This window comes from Neoarius graeffei, chromosome 24, assembly GCF_027579695.1.
Source record: "Neoarius graeffei isolate fNeoGra1 chromosome 24, fNeoGra1.pri, whole genome shotgun sequence".
Taxonomy (NCBI): Eukaryota; Metazoa; Chordata; class Actinopteri; order Siluriformes; family Ariidae; genus Neoarius; species Neoarius graeffei.
Genome location: NC_083592.1, coordinates 12,870,398 through 12,886,345, shown reverse-complemented (window position 1 = coordinate 12,886,345; position 15,948 = coordinate 12,870,398). Strand labels below are relative to the sequence as shown.

The 15,948-nt window shown below is 41.6% G+C and overlaps 1 protein-coding gene across 1 annotated transcript in view; it reads left to right on the top strand.

Moving 5' to 3' along the window:
* Positions 1–15,948, top strand: part of trpm3 (transient receptor potential cation channel, subfamily M, member 3) — a 421,760-nt gene that overhangs the window by 349,979 nt on the left and 55,833 nt on the right. Inside the window, exons 10-12 of the mRNA XM_060906727.1 lie at positions 2,838–2,938; positions 6,867–7,001; positions 7,239–7,289. Of these exons, the coding sequence (XP_060762710.1) occupies positions 2,838–2,938; positions 6,867–7,001; positions 7,239–7,289 (287 nt within the window). The remainder of the gene's footprint in view (positions 1–2,837; positions 2,939–6,866; positions 7,002–7,238; positions 7,290–15,948) is intronic.

The following is a 15,948-nucleotide window of genomic DNA, read 5'->3' as shown; positions in this document are numbered from 1 at the left end:
ACTCTCACTCCAGTGTTCTAATGGTACAATGTGTTTGCTCATTGCCTCAGAAGGCTAATGGATGATTAGAAAACCCTTGTACAATCATGTTAGCACAGCTGAAAACAGTTGAGCTCTTTAGAGAAGCTATAAAACTGACCTTCCTTTGAGCAGATTGAGTTTCTGGAGCATCACATTTGTGGGGTCGATTAAATGCTCAAAATGGCCAGAAAAATGTCTTGACTATATTTTCTATTCATTTTACAACTTATGGTGGTAAATAAAAGTGTGACTTTTCATGGAAAACACAAAATTGTCTGGGTGATCCCAAACTTTTGAACGGTAGTGTAACTTGGAAAAGCAAGTTGGCACAGAAAACATTTAAGTTATCCTAAATTATTCTTAAAGGTTTTTTTGGCTTTTTCCACCTTTATTGGATAGGACAGTGTAGAGACAGGAAATAAGTGGGAGAGAGACAGGGAGAGATCAGGAAATGACCTCAGGTCAGAATCAAACCCGGGTCCCCGGATTTATGGTATGGCGCCTGAGCCACAATGCCCCAAAATGTTCTTTTAAGTTCACATAGAAGAGTATTTTATGTTGAGTTGACTTGACTTGCCTTTAGAAGTTCAGTCCAACAAATTGTTTAGTTGAAATAAATTGAAATAATAATAATGCCGGGCGGCACAGTGGTGTAGTGGTTAGCGCTGTCGCCTCACAGCAAGAAGGTCCGGGTTTGAGCCCCGTGGCCGGCGAGGGCCTTTCTGTGTGGAGTTTGCATGTTCTCCCCGTGCCCGCGTGGGTTTCCCCCACAGTCCAAAGACATGCAGGTTAGGTTAACTGGTGACTCTAAATTGACCGTAGGTGTGAATGGTTGTCTGTGTCTATGTGTTAGCCCTGTGATGACCTGGCGACTTGTCCAGGGTGTACCCTGCCTTTCGCCCGTAGTCAGCTGGGATAGGCTCCTGCTTGCCTGCGACCCTGTAGAAGGATAAAGCGGCTAGAGATAATGAGATGAGAATAATGCCAATTAACTTAGAAGAGCAAGTTGGCACATCATGGTTCTAAGTTGAGTTTACTCAAAATCCTTTGGCAGCAGGTTGCGTTACATTTTTAAGTTGGCTTGACTTTTTTTTTTTTACAATGATTTAGTGTGCATTAAATTTTTTAGTTAACACAAATCTCTCAACACTTAAGTTCTACTTCACTTTGCCTATTATTACACAAACAGAAACAAATACTGACATACAAGGAGAGAATTCCCTGGCCTCTGTTGAGGAAAGCTTAGTCTAGACTCCTATACAACGTCTCGTGTCAGTTTCCACAGACTTCTCACTCCACCCGACCGTCGAAACTTTCGAACTTGTGAAGTGAGCATGCGCAGTGGCATCGGTTAAGGGGCGTCAATCAGCACTTGAATATATAAGTTCACTTAACTTAATTTTCCAATTCCTATGAACTTGTGGTGAAGGAAAGGCATCTCAACTATTTTTTTTTAGTTACTTGAGCACTTAGAAGGTAAATTTGTTCATTCAACTTAGAATCCTTTTTTCACTCAACAATTTTGCAAGTTACATTTTTTACAGTGCAGGTATTTATCCTCTAGTGGACCAAAAGCAACCCGAAGGAGAGTCATTGAGGTCACATGGGTCATTGACTCTCTTAGTCATCCTGTAGGTGTTAGGGTCACTGGGGGCCGGGTGTGAATGGTGTTAGCAGCCTAGAGAGTTGTTAGGGTGATCTCTGGGTCGCTGGCTCTCTCTGCCATCATGTGAGTTATTGAAGGCAGCTGAGTTTTGGTGTGGATGTGTATTCAGTTTTCTGGGAAGTGTGCCAAGGACTGCATTGTAGGTGGCTGATAAATGGTGTCTCAGACCACCTCCTCTGTTCAGTGATGGTCGTTCCAGGTTAACGAAAATGGCTTCTTTTACTCCTCTTTCAAACCACCGGTCTTCTAAAATGTGTACATTGCAGTCCTGAAATGAACGTCCTTTGTTATTGGGATGAAGCTAGACTGCAGTCCTGGCCTGAGGAACTGGCTCTCCTGTGTTGAGCCATGCGCTTGTGAAACAGTTGTTTCATTTCCCCAATGTACAGGTCTGTGCATTCCTCACTGCACTGAATTGCGTACACTATGTTGTCCTGTTTGCGTCTGGTTATTCTGTCCTTAGGGTGGACCAATTTCTGCCTCAGAGTGTCACTGGGTCTGAAGTGTACAGGGACGCTGTTATTGTAGAAGATCCTCCTGAGTTTCTCAGATAGTCCAGAAATTTAGGGAATGACAATGTTCTTGCGTTTGTTGCTATTTTCTTCCCTGTCCGTTATGTTTCTTTTTCTGGTCTTGGTGATATTTGAAGGTAAAATTTCTAACCTGGTGTTGCTTGAATATCATAACCAGACAGCACTGTTGATTACAAACAAGAAAGGTTAATCTATAGAGAGAGGATATGTGCTGTAAGCATGCATATGCTACCTTCTGAATGAAATATAAGGTGACCATTAAAAAACACACACAAAGCAAACTTTTTAACTAATTTAAAAAGGCAGCTTTGTTTCCTTTCTTGAATAAATTATTTATGGGACCTTAGTGTACAATCGGTGAAGCGAAACCATCACAGCATGGATGCATTATAACATCACGACTGGACAGCTCAGTAAGTTTAAAAAGTAAATAACACTCTCGGCTTGCAAGTTCATCTCCTCAGAGCATCCTGAAGATAAATAAATTCTCGGCGTGCAGTTTGTTTTATTACTGTTCTGGACCATTTCACACCGTATCTCATTGTTGACCAGTTTTAATTTCAGTACATTTTCAGTGAGCAAAGTCTGCTTCTGTTTTTTCTTTCTTCTTCTTCTAGGTGCCAATGCTTCAGCTCCTGACCAGCTGAGCCTGGCATTGGCCTGGAACCGTGTGGACATTGCCCGTAGCCAGATATTCATCTATGGACAGCAATGGCCTGTAAGGAACCATTACACTTTTTTTTATTTGTTTGTTTTTACAATATTTTACAAAATCTAAATTATTTAAAAGTATTCCTAAACCATTGCTAAGACAATGTTTTAACTGAACAAGTTGACAATAATATTGTTCTTAAGAATAAAACTGACATGCATACCACAGCACTTGTTAATTCTCGATTCTGATTGGTTAAAAGGTGCTGATTAACTATATCATTTTATATAAAGTAAGGTGGTTTAATTAGTGATATGATGAAATTTTCTGTGAGAAGATATTTATTTATGGAAGGAGTCTCCACTATCAGGACTTCGTAACAACCATTAAGTTTTCCACCATGGTTCCATGTTTTCAGCACCACAGATATTATTTACATACAAGTTTAAGTAAAAATATGTTTTATTACAATGTCAGACATGTCCCAGAAAGGACATGGAAGGGGGAAAAAAAAAAGAGATGAACTTTTGTGAGATCTTGCAATAACCTTTAGTAATTTAATTCACAATGAAAAGTTCTCATCTCATCTCATTATCTGTAGCCGCTTTATCCTGTTCTACAGGGTCGCAGGCAAGCTGGAGCCTATCCCAGCTGACTACGGGCGAAAGGCGGGGTACACCCTGGACAAGTCGCCAGGTCATCACAGGGACAATGAAAAGTTAATCTTTTAAATTTTCATGTAAAAAACCCCATGGCTCCAGAGAGAACAATGTTTCAACAGTGGCGTTTATTAGGTAGCCTGTGTAAGCAATGGGTTTACACATGTAGAGAGAGTGTGTCAGGGTGTGGAGACTGACTCAAGAGACAGGCAGAATTTTAGCTGAGCTTCAGGCTTGTGGTTATTCTGTCCACGCTTTTCAGTGCACTTTCAGAAACCCAACAAAACCGAAACAACTCGAGAAATGAGAGGGTCCTCACTGCAGCGTATGAGATGGGGCAGGGTCGGACGTGGGTGGAGCAAGAGGTCACATACTGACCATGTAAAGACAATTACAGGATGCATCATAGCCTTAACCTAAAACAGGTCTGTCCTGGACTTGCAGCTTTTGCTCCGGCACGTTCACGCTCCCATCAGCATGCCTCCACGGATTTTATTCCTCACTTATTATGCAAGTGTTTACACATTAATTTTTTAATTAGTCATGTGTACATAGGTATACATAAAGGAAGCTCTGGTCTAGGATTCAGGTTCACTTATTTTTAGAACCATCCCGATCATTGATTGGATATTTAAAAAAAAAAAAAGAACTGAATATAAATGCCCAATCAGCAATTTTATCCTTGTCATAAATTTCTGGATAAATAAATACATACATACTATCTATACTACTAAAGGAAGGCTGCTTTTCTCTCTGCCTGTTCACCTATGCAAATCGACACGGCTGGACGCATATACTCCGCACATGGATTGGAGACGTCCCAGAGGGGCCCAAAATCTCATCTCATTATCTCTAGCCGCTTTATCCTGTTCTACAGGGTCACACGCAAGCTGGAGCCTATCCCAGCTGACTATGGGCGAAAGGCGGGGTACACCCTGGACAAGTTGCCAGGTCATCACAGGGCTGACACATAGACACAGACAACCATTCACACTCACATTCACACCTACGGTCAATTTAGAGTCACCAGTTAACCTAACCTGCATGTCTTTGGACTGTGGGGGAAACCGGAGCACCCGAAGGAAACCCACATGGACACGGGGAGAACATGCAAACTCCGCACAGAAAGGCCCTCGCTGGCCACGGGGCTCAAACCCGGACCTTCTTGCTGTGAGGCGACAGTTCTAACCATTACACCACCGTGCCACCCGGGGCCCAAGATAACATTTTCAATTTTCCAACATGGGATTAGTGCTAATCTAATACATTATTCATTTCCCATAGACTACATGCTCGCGTTAACACACTGTGCTTATCCAAGACACTATCATTTCCCATAGGCTACATGCTCACACAGGAATTCTCTCCCCCACTCACCTGAGAGTTTGATTGTACGGGATCTCACAATCAGCACTCGTCGCCGGACGAGTGTACGTCACTGAGGAGACGCTGGGAGCGATTTACGTCATTCTGACAGAACACAGTGAAAGCATATATATCACATGTATCCACTCAACTCCCCACTGGGCCTTCTAGACCTGTGTTATACAAAGGTATTTGACATTCGACTCCCTTTAGTTAATGGTGCAATTCCTGTGTTTCCTTTGTTTAACAGAGGTCTAGAAGATTCTATAGACAAAGAAATCAGGTTCACGGGCAATAACTACTACAACCCCGATTCCAAAAAAGTTGGGACAAAGTACAAATTATAAATAAAAACGGAATGCAATGATGTGGAAGTTTCAAAATTCCATATTTTATTCAGAATAGAACATAGATGACATATCAAATGTTTAAACTGAGAAAATGTATCATTTAAAGAGAAAAATTAGGTGATTTTAAATTTCATGACAACAACACATCTCAAAAAAGTTGGGACAAGGCCATGTTTACCACTGTGAGACATCCCCTTTTCTCTTTACAACAGTCTGTAAACGTCTGGGGACTGAGGAGACAAGTTGCTCAAGTTTAGGGATAGGAATGTTAACCCATTCTTGTCTAATGTAGGATTCTAGTTGCTCAACTGTCTTAGGTCTTTTTTGTCGTATCTTCCGTTTTATGATGTGCCAAATGTTTTCTATGGGTGAAAGAGCTGGACTGCAGGCTGGCCAGTTCAGTACTCGGACCCTTCTTCTACGCAGCCATGATGCTGTAATTGATGCAGTATGTGGTTTGGCATTGTCATGTTGGGAAATGCAAGGTCTTCCCTGAAAGAGACGTCGTCTGGATGGGAGCATATGTTGCTCTAGAACCTGGATATACCTTTCAGCATTGATGGTGTCTTTCCAGATGTGTAAGCTGCCCATGCCACACACACTAATGCAACCCCATACCATCAGAGATGCAGGCTTCTGAACTGAGCGCTGATGACAACTTGGGTTGTCCTTCTTCTCTTTAGTCTGAATGACACGGCATCCCTGATTTCCATAAAGAACTTCAAATTTTGAGTTGTTTGACCACAGAACAGTTTTCCACTTTGCCACAGTCCATTTTAAATGAGCCTTGGCCCAGAGAAGACGTCTGCGCTTCTGGATCATGTTTAGATACGGCTTCTTCTTTGAACTATAGAGTTTTAGCTGGCGACGGCGGATGGCACGGTGAATTGTGTTCACAGATAATGTTCTCTGGAAATATTCCTGAGCCCAGTTTGTGATTTCCAATACAGAAGCATGCCTGTATGTGATGCAGTGCCGTCTAAGGGCCCGAAGATCACGGGCACCCAGTATGGTTTTCCAGTCTTGACCCTTACACGCAGAGATTCTTTCAGATTCTCTGAATCTTTTGATGATATTATGCACTGTAGATGATGATATGTTCAAACTCTTTGCAATTTTACACTGTCGAACTCCTTTCTGATATTGCTCCACTATTTGTCAGCGCAGAATTAGGGGGATTGGTGATCCTCTTCCCATCTTTACTTCTGAGAGCCGCTGCCACTCCAAGATGCTCTTTTTATACCCAGTCATGTTAATGACCTATTGCCAATTGACCTAATGAGTTGCAATTTGGTCCTCCAGCTGTTCCTTTTTTGTACCTTTAACTTTTCCAGCCTCTTATTGCCCCTGTCCCAACTTTTTTGAGATGTGTTGCTGTCATGAAATTTCAAATGAGCCAATATTTGGCATAAAATTTCAAAATGTCTCACTTTCAACCTTTGATATGTTGTCTATGTTCTATTGTGAATACAATATCAGTTTTTGAGATTTGTAAATTATTGCATTCCGTTTTTATTTACAATTTGTACTTTGTCCCAACTTTTTTGGAATCAGGGTTGTAGTATTAACTCTGTTTTAGTGTCTGGCGGTGACTGATGCGGAATATATTTTGTGGTCCAGGTGGGCTCTCTTGAGCAGGCCATGCTGGATGCTCTGGTGCTGGACCGTGTGGACTTTGTGAAGCTGCTGATTGAGAACGGCGTGAGCATGCACCGGTTCCTCACACTCTCCCGGCTAGAGGAGCTCTACAACACGGTAATATACTCGTGGATCATTCCCAAATCAGACAGAGACGGGGTAAATCGATCTGACATGTCCTTATTCACTAACTGACCAACCCACTTGGCTTAAAGCTCTAATGCTACATTTTTGTTGAGAAGACAAAATATCTGATTGTTCAGAGTTGGAGGAAAGGTTCATTGGTGATATGGTGCATGGTACCGCTTTCTTGGAATAACTGGTAATGTAATGTGTTTCTTTCACCTGCAACAGAGGCATGGACCATCCAACACACTGTATCATCTTGTTCGAGATGTAAAAAAGGTAAGACTCCTTAATGCATGCTTATGTGTGTGTGTTAAAAGGAGAAATTGTGAGAATGCCTGTGTGTGCCTGAGTGTGTGCAGGTGGTAGAATAGCACAGAGCACGCATTACATAATTTATTGTGTCTTTAGTGCACTTGCTGGCTTGCCAAGTTTACTTCCCAGCAGTGTTGCCTAAGTAGACACCTTGTCTGTCTCTGTCAGTTATGTCTGACTTTCAGTTGTTTTGTTTTTTAAAGCTATGGGAGTCGGGTCAGTTTCTTATTTCTGCCTTCTGGCTTCCCCAAGCTGGCAAAAGTGCTTTTTTGTCCCAGAGTATCTCACTGACAGACACCTTTTACCTATTGTACGGTTATTTGCATTGTCTTTGGTTGCTAATGTGACACGCTGTGTGGGATTCGACATGTAGTCTGTCATTTACTGTAAGACATGAAAAGTCAGCACAAGGCCTAGTCCACACTAACATGAATAAATTTTCAAACATCTTTTGTTATCCATTGACATAACGAGCATGAGGAAAAATGAGGAAATATGAGTGTTACGTAGTCTTCATAATTCTGTAGTATCTGTATCCTTCTCTGCACTGTAAAAAAAAATGTCCGTAGAATTAACAGTGAATTTATGTAAAATCATGACATAAAAAAACTGTAAATACAAAAACAATGAAGCAGTGTGTAATTTACATCAATATACTGTAAAACTCCTAACCAAATACCACTGTTAATTTAACAGTAAGAATATGTTGAATCGATCATATTTTTTTGTAGAATTTACAAATTGTTGTAGTTTAAACACAGACAAACTGTAATACTAAAACAGAATGTGATAGTTAAAATTGCATCATTGCCCTGTTAAAAAAATTTAAAAATGTCAGTAGAGGCTCTCCGGCACATTTCGTAAAACTCTAAATCAAATAAAATATCTGTCTCGTACAACCCCGATTCCAAAAAAGTTGGGACAAAGTACAAATTGTAAATAAAAACGGAATGCAATAATTTACAAATCTCAAAAACTGATATTGTATTCACAACAGAACATAGACAACATATCAAATGTCGAAAGTGAGACATTTTGAAATTTCATTCCAAATATTGGCTCATTTGAAATTTCATGACAGCAACACATCTCAAAAAAGTTGGGACAGGGGCAATAAGAGGCTGGAAAAGTTAAAGGTACAAAAAAGGAACAGCTGGAGGACCAAATTGCAACTCATTAGGCCAATTGGCAATAGGTCATTAACATGACTGGGTATAAAAAGAGCATCTTGGAGTGGCAGCGGCTCTCAGAAGTAAAGATGGGAAGAGGATCACCAATCCCCCTAATTCTGCACCAACAAATAGTGGAGCAATATCAGAAAGGAGTTCGACAGTGTAAAATTGCAAAGAGTTTGAACATATCATCATCTACAGTGCATAATCTCATCAAAAGATTCAGAGAATCTGGAAGAATCTCTGTGCGTAAGGGTCAAGGCCGGAAAACCATACTGGGTGCCCGTGATCTTCGGGCCCTTAGACGACACTGCATCACATACAGGCATGCTTCTGTATTGGAAATCACAAAATGGGCTCAGGAATATTTCCAGAGAACATTATCTGTGAACACAATTCACCGTGCCATCCGCCGTTGCCAGCTAAAACTCTATAGTTCAAAGAAGAAGCCGTATCTAAACATGATCCAGAAGCGCAGACGTCTTCTCTGGGCCAAGGCTCATTTAAAATGGACTGTGGCAAAGTGGAAAACTGTTCTGTGGTCAGACGAATCAAAATTTGAAGTTCTTTATGGAAATCAGGGATGCCGTGTCATTCAGACTAAAGAGGAGAAGGACGACCCGAGTTGTTATCAGCGCTCAGTTCAGAAGCCTGCATCTCTGATGGTATGGGGTTGCATTAGTGCGTGTGGCATGGGCAGCTTACACATCTGGAAAGACACCATCAATGCTGAAAGGGAAATCCAGGTTCTACAGCAACATCTGCTCCCATCCAGACGACGTCTCTTTCAGAGAAGACCTTGCATTTTCCAACATGACAATGCCAAACCACATACTGCATCAATTACAGCATCATGGCTGTGTAGAAGAAGGGTCCGGGTACTGAACTGGCCAGCCTGCAGTCCAGATCTTTCACCCATAGAAAACATTTGGCGCATCATAAAACAGAAGATACGACAAAAAAGACCTAAGACAGTTGAGCAACTAGAATCCTACATTAGACAAGAATGGGTTAACATTCCTATCCCTAAACTTGAGCAACTTGTCTCCTCAGTCCCCAGACGTTTACAGACTGTTGTAAAGAGAAAAGGGGATGTCTCACAGTGGGAAACATGGCCTTGTCCCAACTTTTTTGAGATGTGTTGTTGTCATGAAATTTAAAAATCACCTAATTTTTCTCTTTAAATGATACATTTTCTCAGTTTAAACATTTGATATGTCATCTATGTTCTATTCTGAATAAAATATGGAATTTTGAAACTTCCACGTCATTGCATTCCATTTTTATTTACAATTTGTACTTTGTCCCAACTTTTTTGGAATCGGGGTTGTAGATCATTGCTTGTAACCATCATTTTACATTGAATCCAGATGAAATGTTCATGCTATCATTGTTTATTGTACAATGAATATCCGTAAAATTAACAGTTATGTATTGATTATTGTACATTGAATACCTGTAAAATTTACATTTAGTTATCATTTATTGTACATGGAATCCCAGTGAAATGTACAAGTTATTCTGTAATGTTGTTTACATTTCACTGTATTTTTAACAGGATTATTCTGGCAACCACAGCTGCCAGTATTTTTCCGTAAAAACAACGGATTTTTTTTTTTACAGTGTGTTTATCAGTCCAAATATTCGTATCTGTATCTTTATTCGGATGTATACCCAAAGCCCCACCCCCTTTTTTCACAATTAAGTATAAACCCTACCACAATGCCCCAGAAACACTGGGGGCAGCCATAAGGTTAGACAAACATCCTTGGGTCCACATGGTTGCCGGTTTGATTATCTCATTCATCTCATTATCTCTAGCCGCTTTATCCTTCTACAGGGTCGCAGGCAAGCTGGAGCCTATCCCAGCTGACTACGGGCGAAAGGCGGGGTACACCCTGGACAAGTCGCCAGGTCATCACAGGGCTGACACATAGACACCCATTCACACTCACATTCACACCTACGGTCAATTTAGAGTCACCAGTTAACCTAACCTGCATGTCTTTGGACTGTGGGGGAAACCGGAGCACCCGGAGGAAACCCACGCGGACACGGGGAGAACATGCAAACTCCACACAGAAAGGCCCTCGCCGGCCCCGGGGCTCGAACCCAGGACCTTCTTGCTGTGAGGCGACAGCGCTAACCACTACACCACCGTGCCGCCCCGGTTTGATTATTAGGGAAAAAAATATCCATGGCTTAAGTGCCCTTGAGCAAGGCGCCTAACCCCCAAAATGCTTCCCAGGCGCTGGGTATGTGTGTGTACGCTCATTGAATGTTGTTCTGGTTAATAGCATCTGCTAAATGGCTGTAATGTAATTGGTGGAATCTAATCCCAGAGGTGGAATCGGCAGCACTCACTATGTTTACAGGCACAAAATATCCTTATTCCGAAAAAGACAATATTCCTACTAAGCTGTTTACACGGCTCATGAAAAGGAATATTCCACTAATATTACCGTTTACATGCAGCAATGCATACTCAGATTGTCTAGTTGGTTTGTTTACAATGCACAGAGCTGACTGAAAAGAGGCAAGAGGCCCGCCATAAAAACTCCAGTTGAGACGCATATTCCGAATGCACTGTACGCATTTCCAAAGAATGCTCCTAAATCTCAAAGAATATTGCCATATCTTGGCCGATATTATCTTTCTTTCTATTTGTATCCATTTAGAGCTCATTAGGTTTGTTCCAAGTAATGTATTCGTATTTGATTAGATCCCCAGTGAACAAGAAGAAGAACAACTTCATTTATCACATGTACACTTAAGCACAGTGAAATTCCTCTCTGCATTTAACCCATCTGAAGCAGTGAACACACATGAGCACACACACACACACACACTAGTGGGCAGCTATACTACAGCGTCCAGGGAGCAGTTGGGGGTAGGTGCCTTGCTCAAGGGCACTTCAGCCCAATGCCGCCCTGTGTTAACCCAACTGCATGTCTTTGGACTGTGGGGGAAACTGGAGCACCCAGAGGAAACCCACACAGATACGGGGAGAACATGCAAACTCCACACAGAAAGGCCCTCGCCGGCTGCTGGGCTCAAACCCAGAACCTTCTTTCTGTGAGGTGACAGTGCTAACCACTGCACCACCGTGCCGCCCACAGAGTTGTTTTTGTTCATTGTTTTCATTCATTTTTATGCCAGATATTACTTAAAGGTCATGGGACACCCAATGCTCATAGCCAGCCAGCATATTATTTTCTATCGCTTCTGCGTTTCATTGTGGATGGGAACTTTTTGAAAAATGTATTGAAAACACTAGCATGCCCAGAATTCTTCATGATAGTGTGGGCTAGGTCTAAGGCTGACACTGTGGCAGTAAAATGGTCTGCAACTGATGGAGGGAAAGGTTCTAGGATTAACACTTAGGTAGGAGCTGAGGCCAATATCGAGGCCAAAACAGGCACTGAAGCACAAGCAGGCAGAGCTTTTGAGAAAGCAAAGACTAAGTTATGAGTATGAGAATGCTGAAACATGCAGGCTTGAGGTTGTTGGGGTATTTGCATATATTGCTGGCCCTCCTGTGCCATTTGGTGGTGTTGGCAAGCCTACACACCAAAAATCCCAAACTATTCCATGTAAAAGGTTGTCAAAGCTTCAAGCTGGGCTCCTTGGCACACCATTAGAAGTGGTGTCATTTTTTTCCATAGCTGTATGTCTGCCCAACCAGGTTCTTGGAAACAAGCAGCAGAGTAGGGTTCTCTTAGTCTGACAACAGAGAATGGTTTCCAAAGGCCAATGGAGTGGCAATGGTCTGGCTGCATAATAAAGCAGATGCAACTACAGGCTATGAAGCTATCACACATTAAAACTGGCCTAAGAACCATGGCCTGATACCAGCGCAGCACAGGAAGTGGTGACTATCCCAATGACAGTAGGTTTCCTAGCACATGCTCCTCCTACATTGTAAAAAATAGAATTACGCTTTGTTCAAGTAATTCCATATTCACAATTGAATGGACAAGAAAATAAGAATAATTATTAACGAACAGAAAAATCCACATCAAACTGATAGGGTGCACCTCAATGATGTGTACATATACAATAGTGAATAATCTGAATTGAAAATACATAATTGCCACAGGTGTTTATTCAGCACATGCTGAATGACCAAGACACGGGGTTTCCTCTCCCAAATGCAAGGGCTGGGCAATGTGGTTCTCTCTCCGGTTGAAGTTGTGCAGGCCCATGTTCTGAACCAGCCAGTGTGTATTTAGGCTGTGCAGGGTCATGTTCTAAGTCAATCTGCATCTTAACAGTTAGAAGGGCCATGTCCCCCCCCCCCCCCCCCCTTAAACATGAATGTTTTGACATGGATGTAGCTTGTGTTTCAGAGCAACTAGATTAGAATTAGACTGGTACCAAAATTCAAAAAAGTGCTTATTTAAGGAGTTAAAGGCATTTTTGAGACAAAGTCGGCAAACAGTCTTATTTTGTCAATTTGGGTGTGCCGAATTCAAATCTGCAATATGCCGAGCTCTATCTGACCTCTGTTGACCTCTAGAGGTCATTGAACTTTGGGCCTGTAAACGTCTCAGCTGAACCCAGTTTCTCAGCAATGAAATGTAAAGCAAAGGGAGTCCCATATACGTTTTCGTACATTGGTGGAGTGCCTAGAGAGCATACTTGTTCTGGGCCATCGGCATAGTGAGGTAGGGTGGCCATTTCCTTTCCTCGCCGCCTTTAGCTTCCCCAGCGTTTCCACCAGGTCTCCATTCACTGCTGGGTGGACAGGGAGCGAGCCCCAGATCCCCGTCGAGCCGAGGCTCGAACCAGGGACCGTTGGCTTAGCGGTCAAGCACTCTAACCACTTGGCCACCTGCGCTCCGAATGAAATGTACTAAAATGATTAATTGAGTTAGCAAATGGCCTTGTTTGTGAAATGTTTGGGTGCTGAATTCAGTTTTCATTTGTAAAACGACATATGACCTCTGATAACCTCAAGGTCATTAAACTTGGCCTATAGGCCTATGCATTTAACGGCATTTTTAAACTGACTTTACTCCCCCAAAAAGAATATGAACAGACAAAAAACAAATAGAAAGGAACAAATACAACATTAAATGCCAGTCCATGTACATGTGACTTACTTTTCACAATGAGAATGCCTAGGCGATCACCTTACATAACATTGCATTACATTTAGCGGTTATTGTTTATACAAAGCTACTGAAAAAAGGACAGATTCAGCAGCATACAAAATGTGGGGGCATACAGGGTATACAGGTTAATCAGGGTTAGTATATATGAGAGTTTTTTTCTTTGTTGTTTGTTTTTTGTAAAGGCTTTACCCCGTTTAAAACAAAACAAACAACAAAGAAAAAACTCTCATATATACTAACCCTGATTAACCTGTATACCCTGTATGCCCCCACATTTTGTATGCTGCTGAATCTGTCCTTTTTTCAGTAGCTTTGTATAAACAATAACCGCTAAATGTAATGCAATGTTATGTAAGGTGATCGCCTAGGCATTCTCATCGTGAAAAGTAAGTCACGTACATGGACTGGCATTTAATGTTGTATTTGTTCCTTTCTATTTGTTTTTTGTCTGTTCATATTCTTTTTGGGGGAGTAAAGTCAGTTTAAAAATGCCGTTAAATGCATAGGCCTATAGGCCAAGTTTAATGACCTTGAGGTTATCAGAGGTCATATGTCGTTTTACAAATGAAAAATGAATTCAGCACCCAAACATTTCACAAACAAGGCCATTTGCTAACTTCATTAATCATTTTAGTACATTTCATTCCTTAGAAAGCTGAGAAACTGGGTTCAGCTGAGACGTTTACAGGCCCAACGTTCAATGACCTCTAGAGGTCAACAGAGGTCAGATAGAGCTCGGCATATTGCAGATTTGAATTCGGCACACCCAAATTGACAAAATAAGACTGTTTGCTGACTTTGTCTCAAAAATGCCTTTGGGTGTCACAATTCTGGATTTTGGTACCGGTCTAAATGACAAGATGCCCCAATTACAAGTGCACTTATTATTGCACTGTAGCTTGGCCTGTGAAACCAAGTTCAAGTACTGAAGGGCCATGTTTTGATTAAAGAAATGAAACCCCATGTAGCCTATTCATGCTTAAAAAGACGGAAAATAGATTGAACTCAGGGGGCATGTGCTGTAATTATACAAATACTTGAGTTTGTTCAAAAGTGCTTATTGAAATAAAGTTTTTAAAAAAATGTGAAGTTGGGGGTGTCATGGCTCAGGTGGATAAGGCGCCATACCATAAATCCAGGGACCTGGGTTTGATTCCGACCTGAGGTTGTTTCCCGATCCCTCCCTGTCTCTCCTGCTCATTTCCTGTCTCTACACTGTCCTATCCAATAAAGGTGAAAAAAGCCCCCCCCAAAAAAAGGTGTGAAGTTTATTGTACATTATTGAAGTTTTGTAATTGTGTAGAACAATGAAAAAAGGCATGTATAGTTTAATGATAAATTGTGATAACCTCAATTGCCTTTTTGTACTACTGTGAATGCCACTGTTCAGCAAAAAGAGAAATCTATGTTGGCAGAATGAGGAATTGAAAATTGACTTAATTAAGAATTCTTAATAAAGATAACAGTGTTGCCCTGTGATGACCTGGCGACTTGTCCAGGGTGTACCCCGTCTTTTGCCCATAGTCAGCTGGGATAGGCTGCAGCTTGCCTGCGACCCTGTAGAACAGGATAAAGCGGCTAGAGATAATGAGATGAATGAGATGAGATGAGATGAGATAACAGTGTTACCATAGTTTGGATTATCATGGGCACATCGTTGGCAAAACATAAAATTCTTATTGCAGACGGTTGCCTTGAAATTTCAAGTATTCTCAACTATTCTTTTTTTACAGTGTAGCTGAGCTTGGCAGAGGCCTACAACTATTCCATTTGGTTGGTTGGACAAAACTGCATACTTAAAACAAAGTTAGTGCTGACACAGAAATGCCAACAAACTTCCAGAAATCCGCTTCCTAAATGCCAGAGCAGGGCAGCAGAAATGGGAGTCGATGAGGAATCAATCAATATTCTATCTTCCCCACAACTTTCTTAAATTCTGCGCCACTCTGCTCAAACTCCAATCCCTGAGCCTTACCCAATAACTCTAGCAGTAGTCTAGTCACCAGGACGTAAGTGCCAAGTCTCTTTAACAGGGCACGGTCATTTTGGAGATACTTTAAATACACTTACTAATGAGGCATAATGTGACTAATTAGAAGAGACGGATGCAAATAATGACCAGAAGGTGTGTTTAGGGCACAGCTGGATGAGGTAGAGGAAACTTAAAAATCATGACATGAACAGGAAGCCTGGAGTGACATTTTGGCACTGATTGGATGTACCTGTCTTTAACGTTAGGCCAACTGATGGTCCAATTGTTAGCATCATCCTGGTCGAAGTCATAGATCATTAATGTCCAACAGTTTAGCTACCTGTTTCTCCTTCCTTTATTGC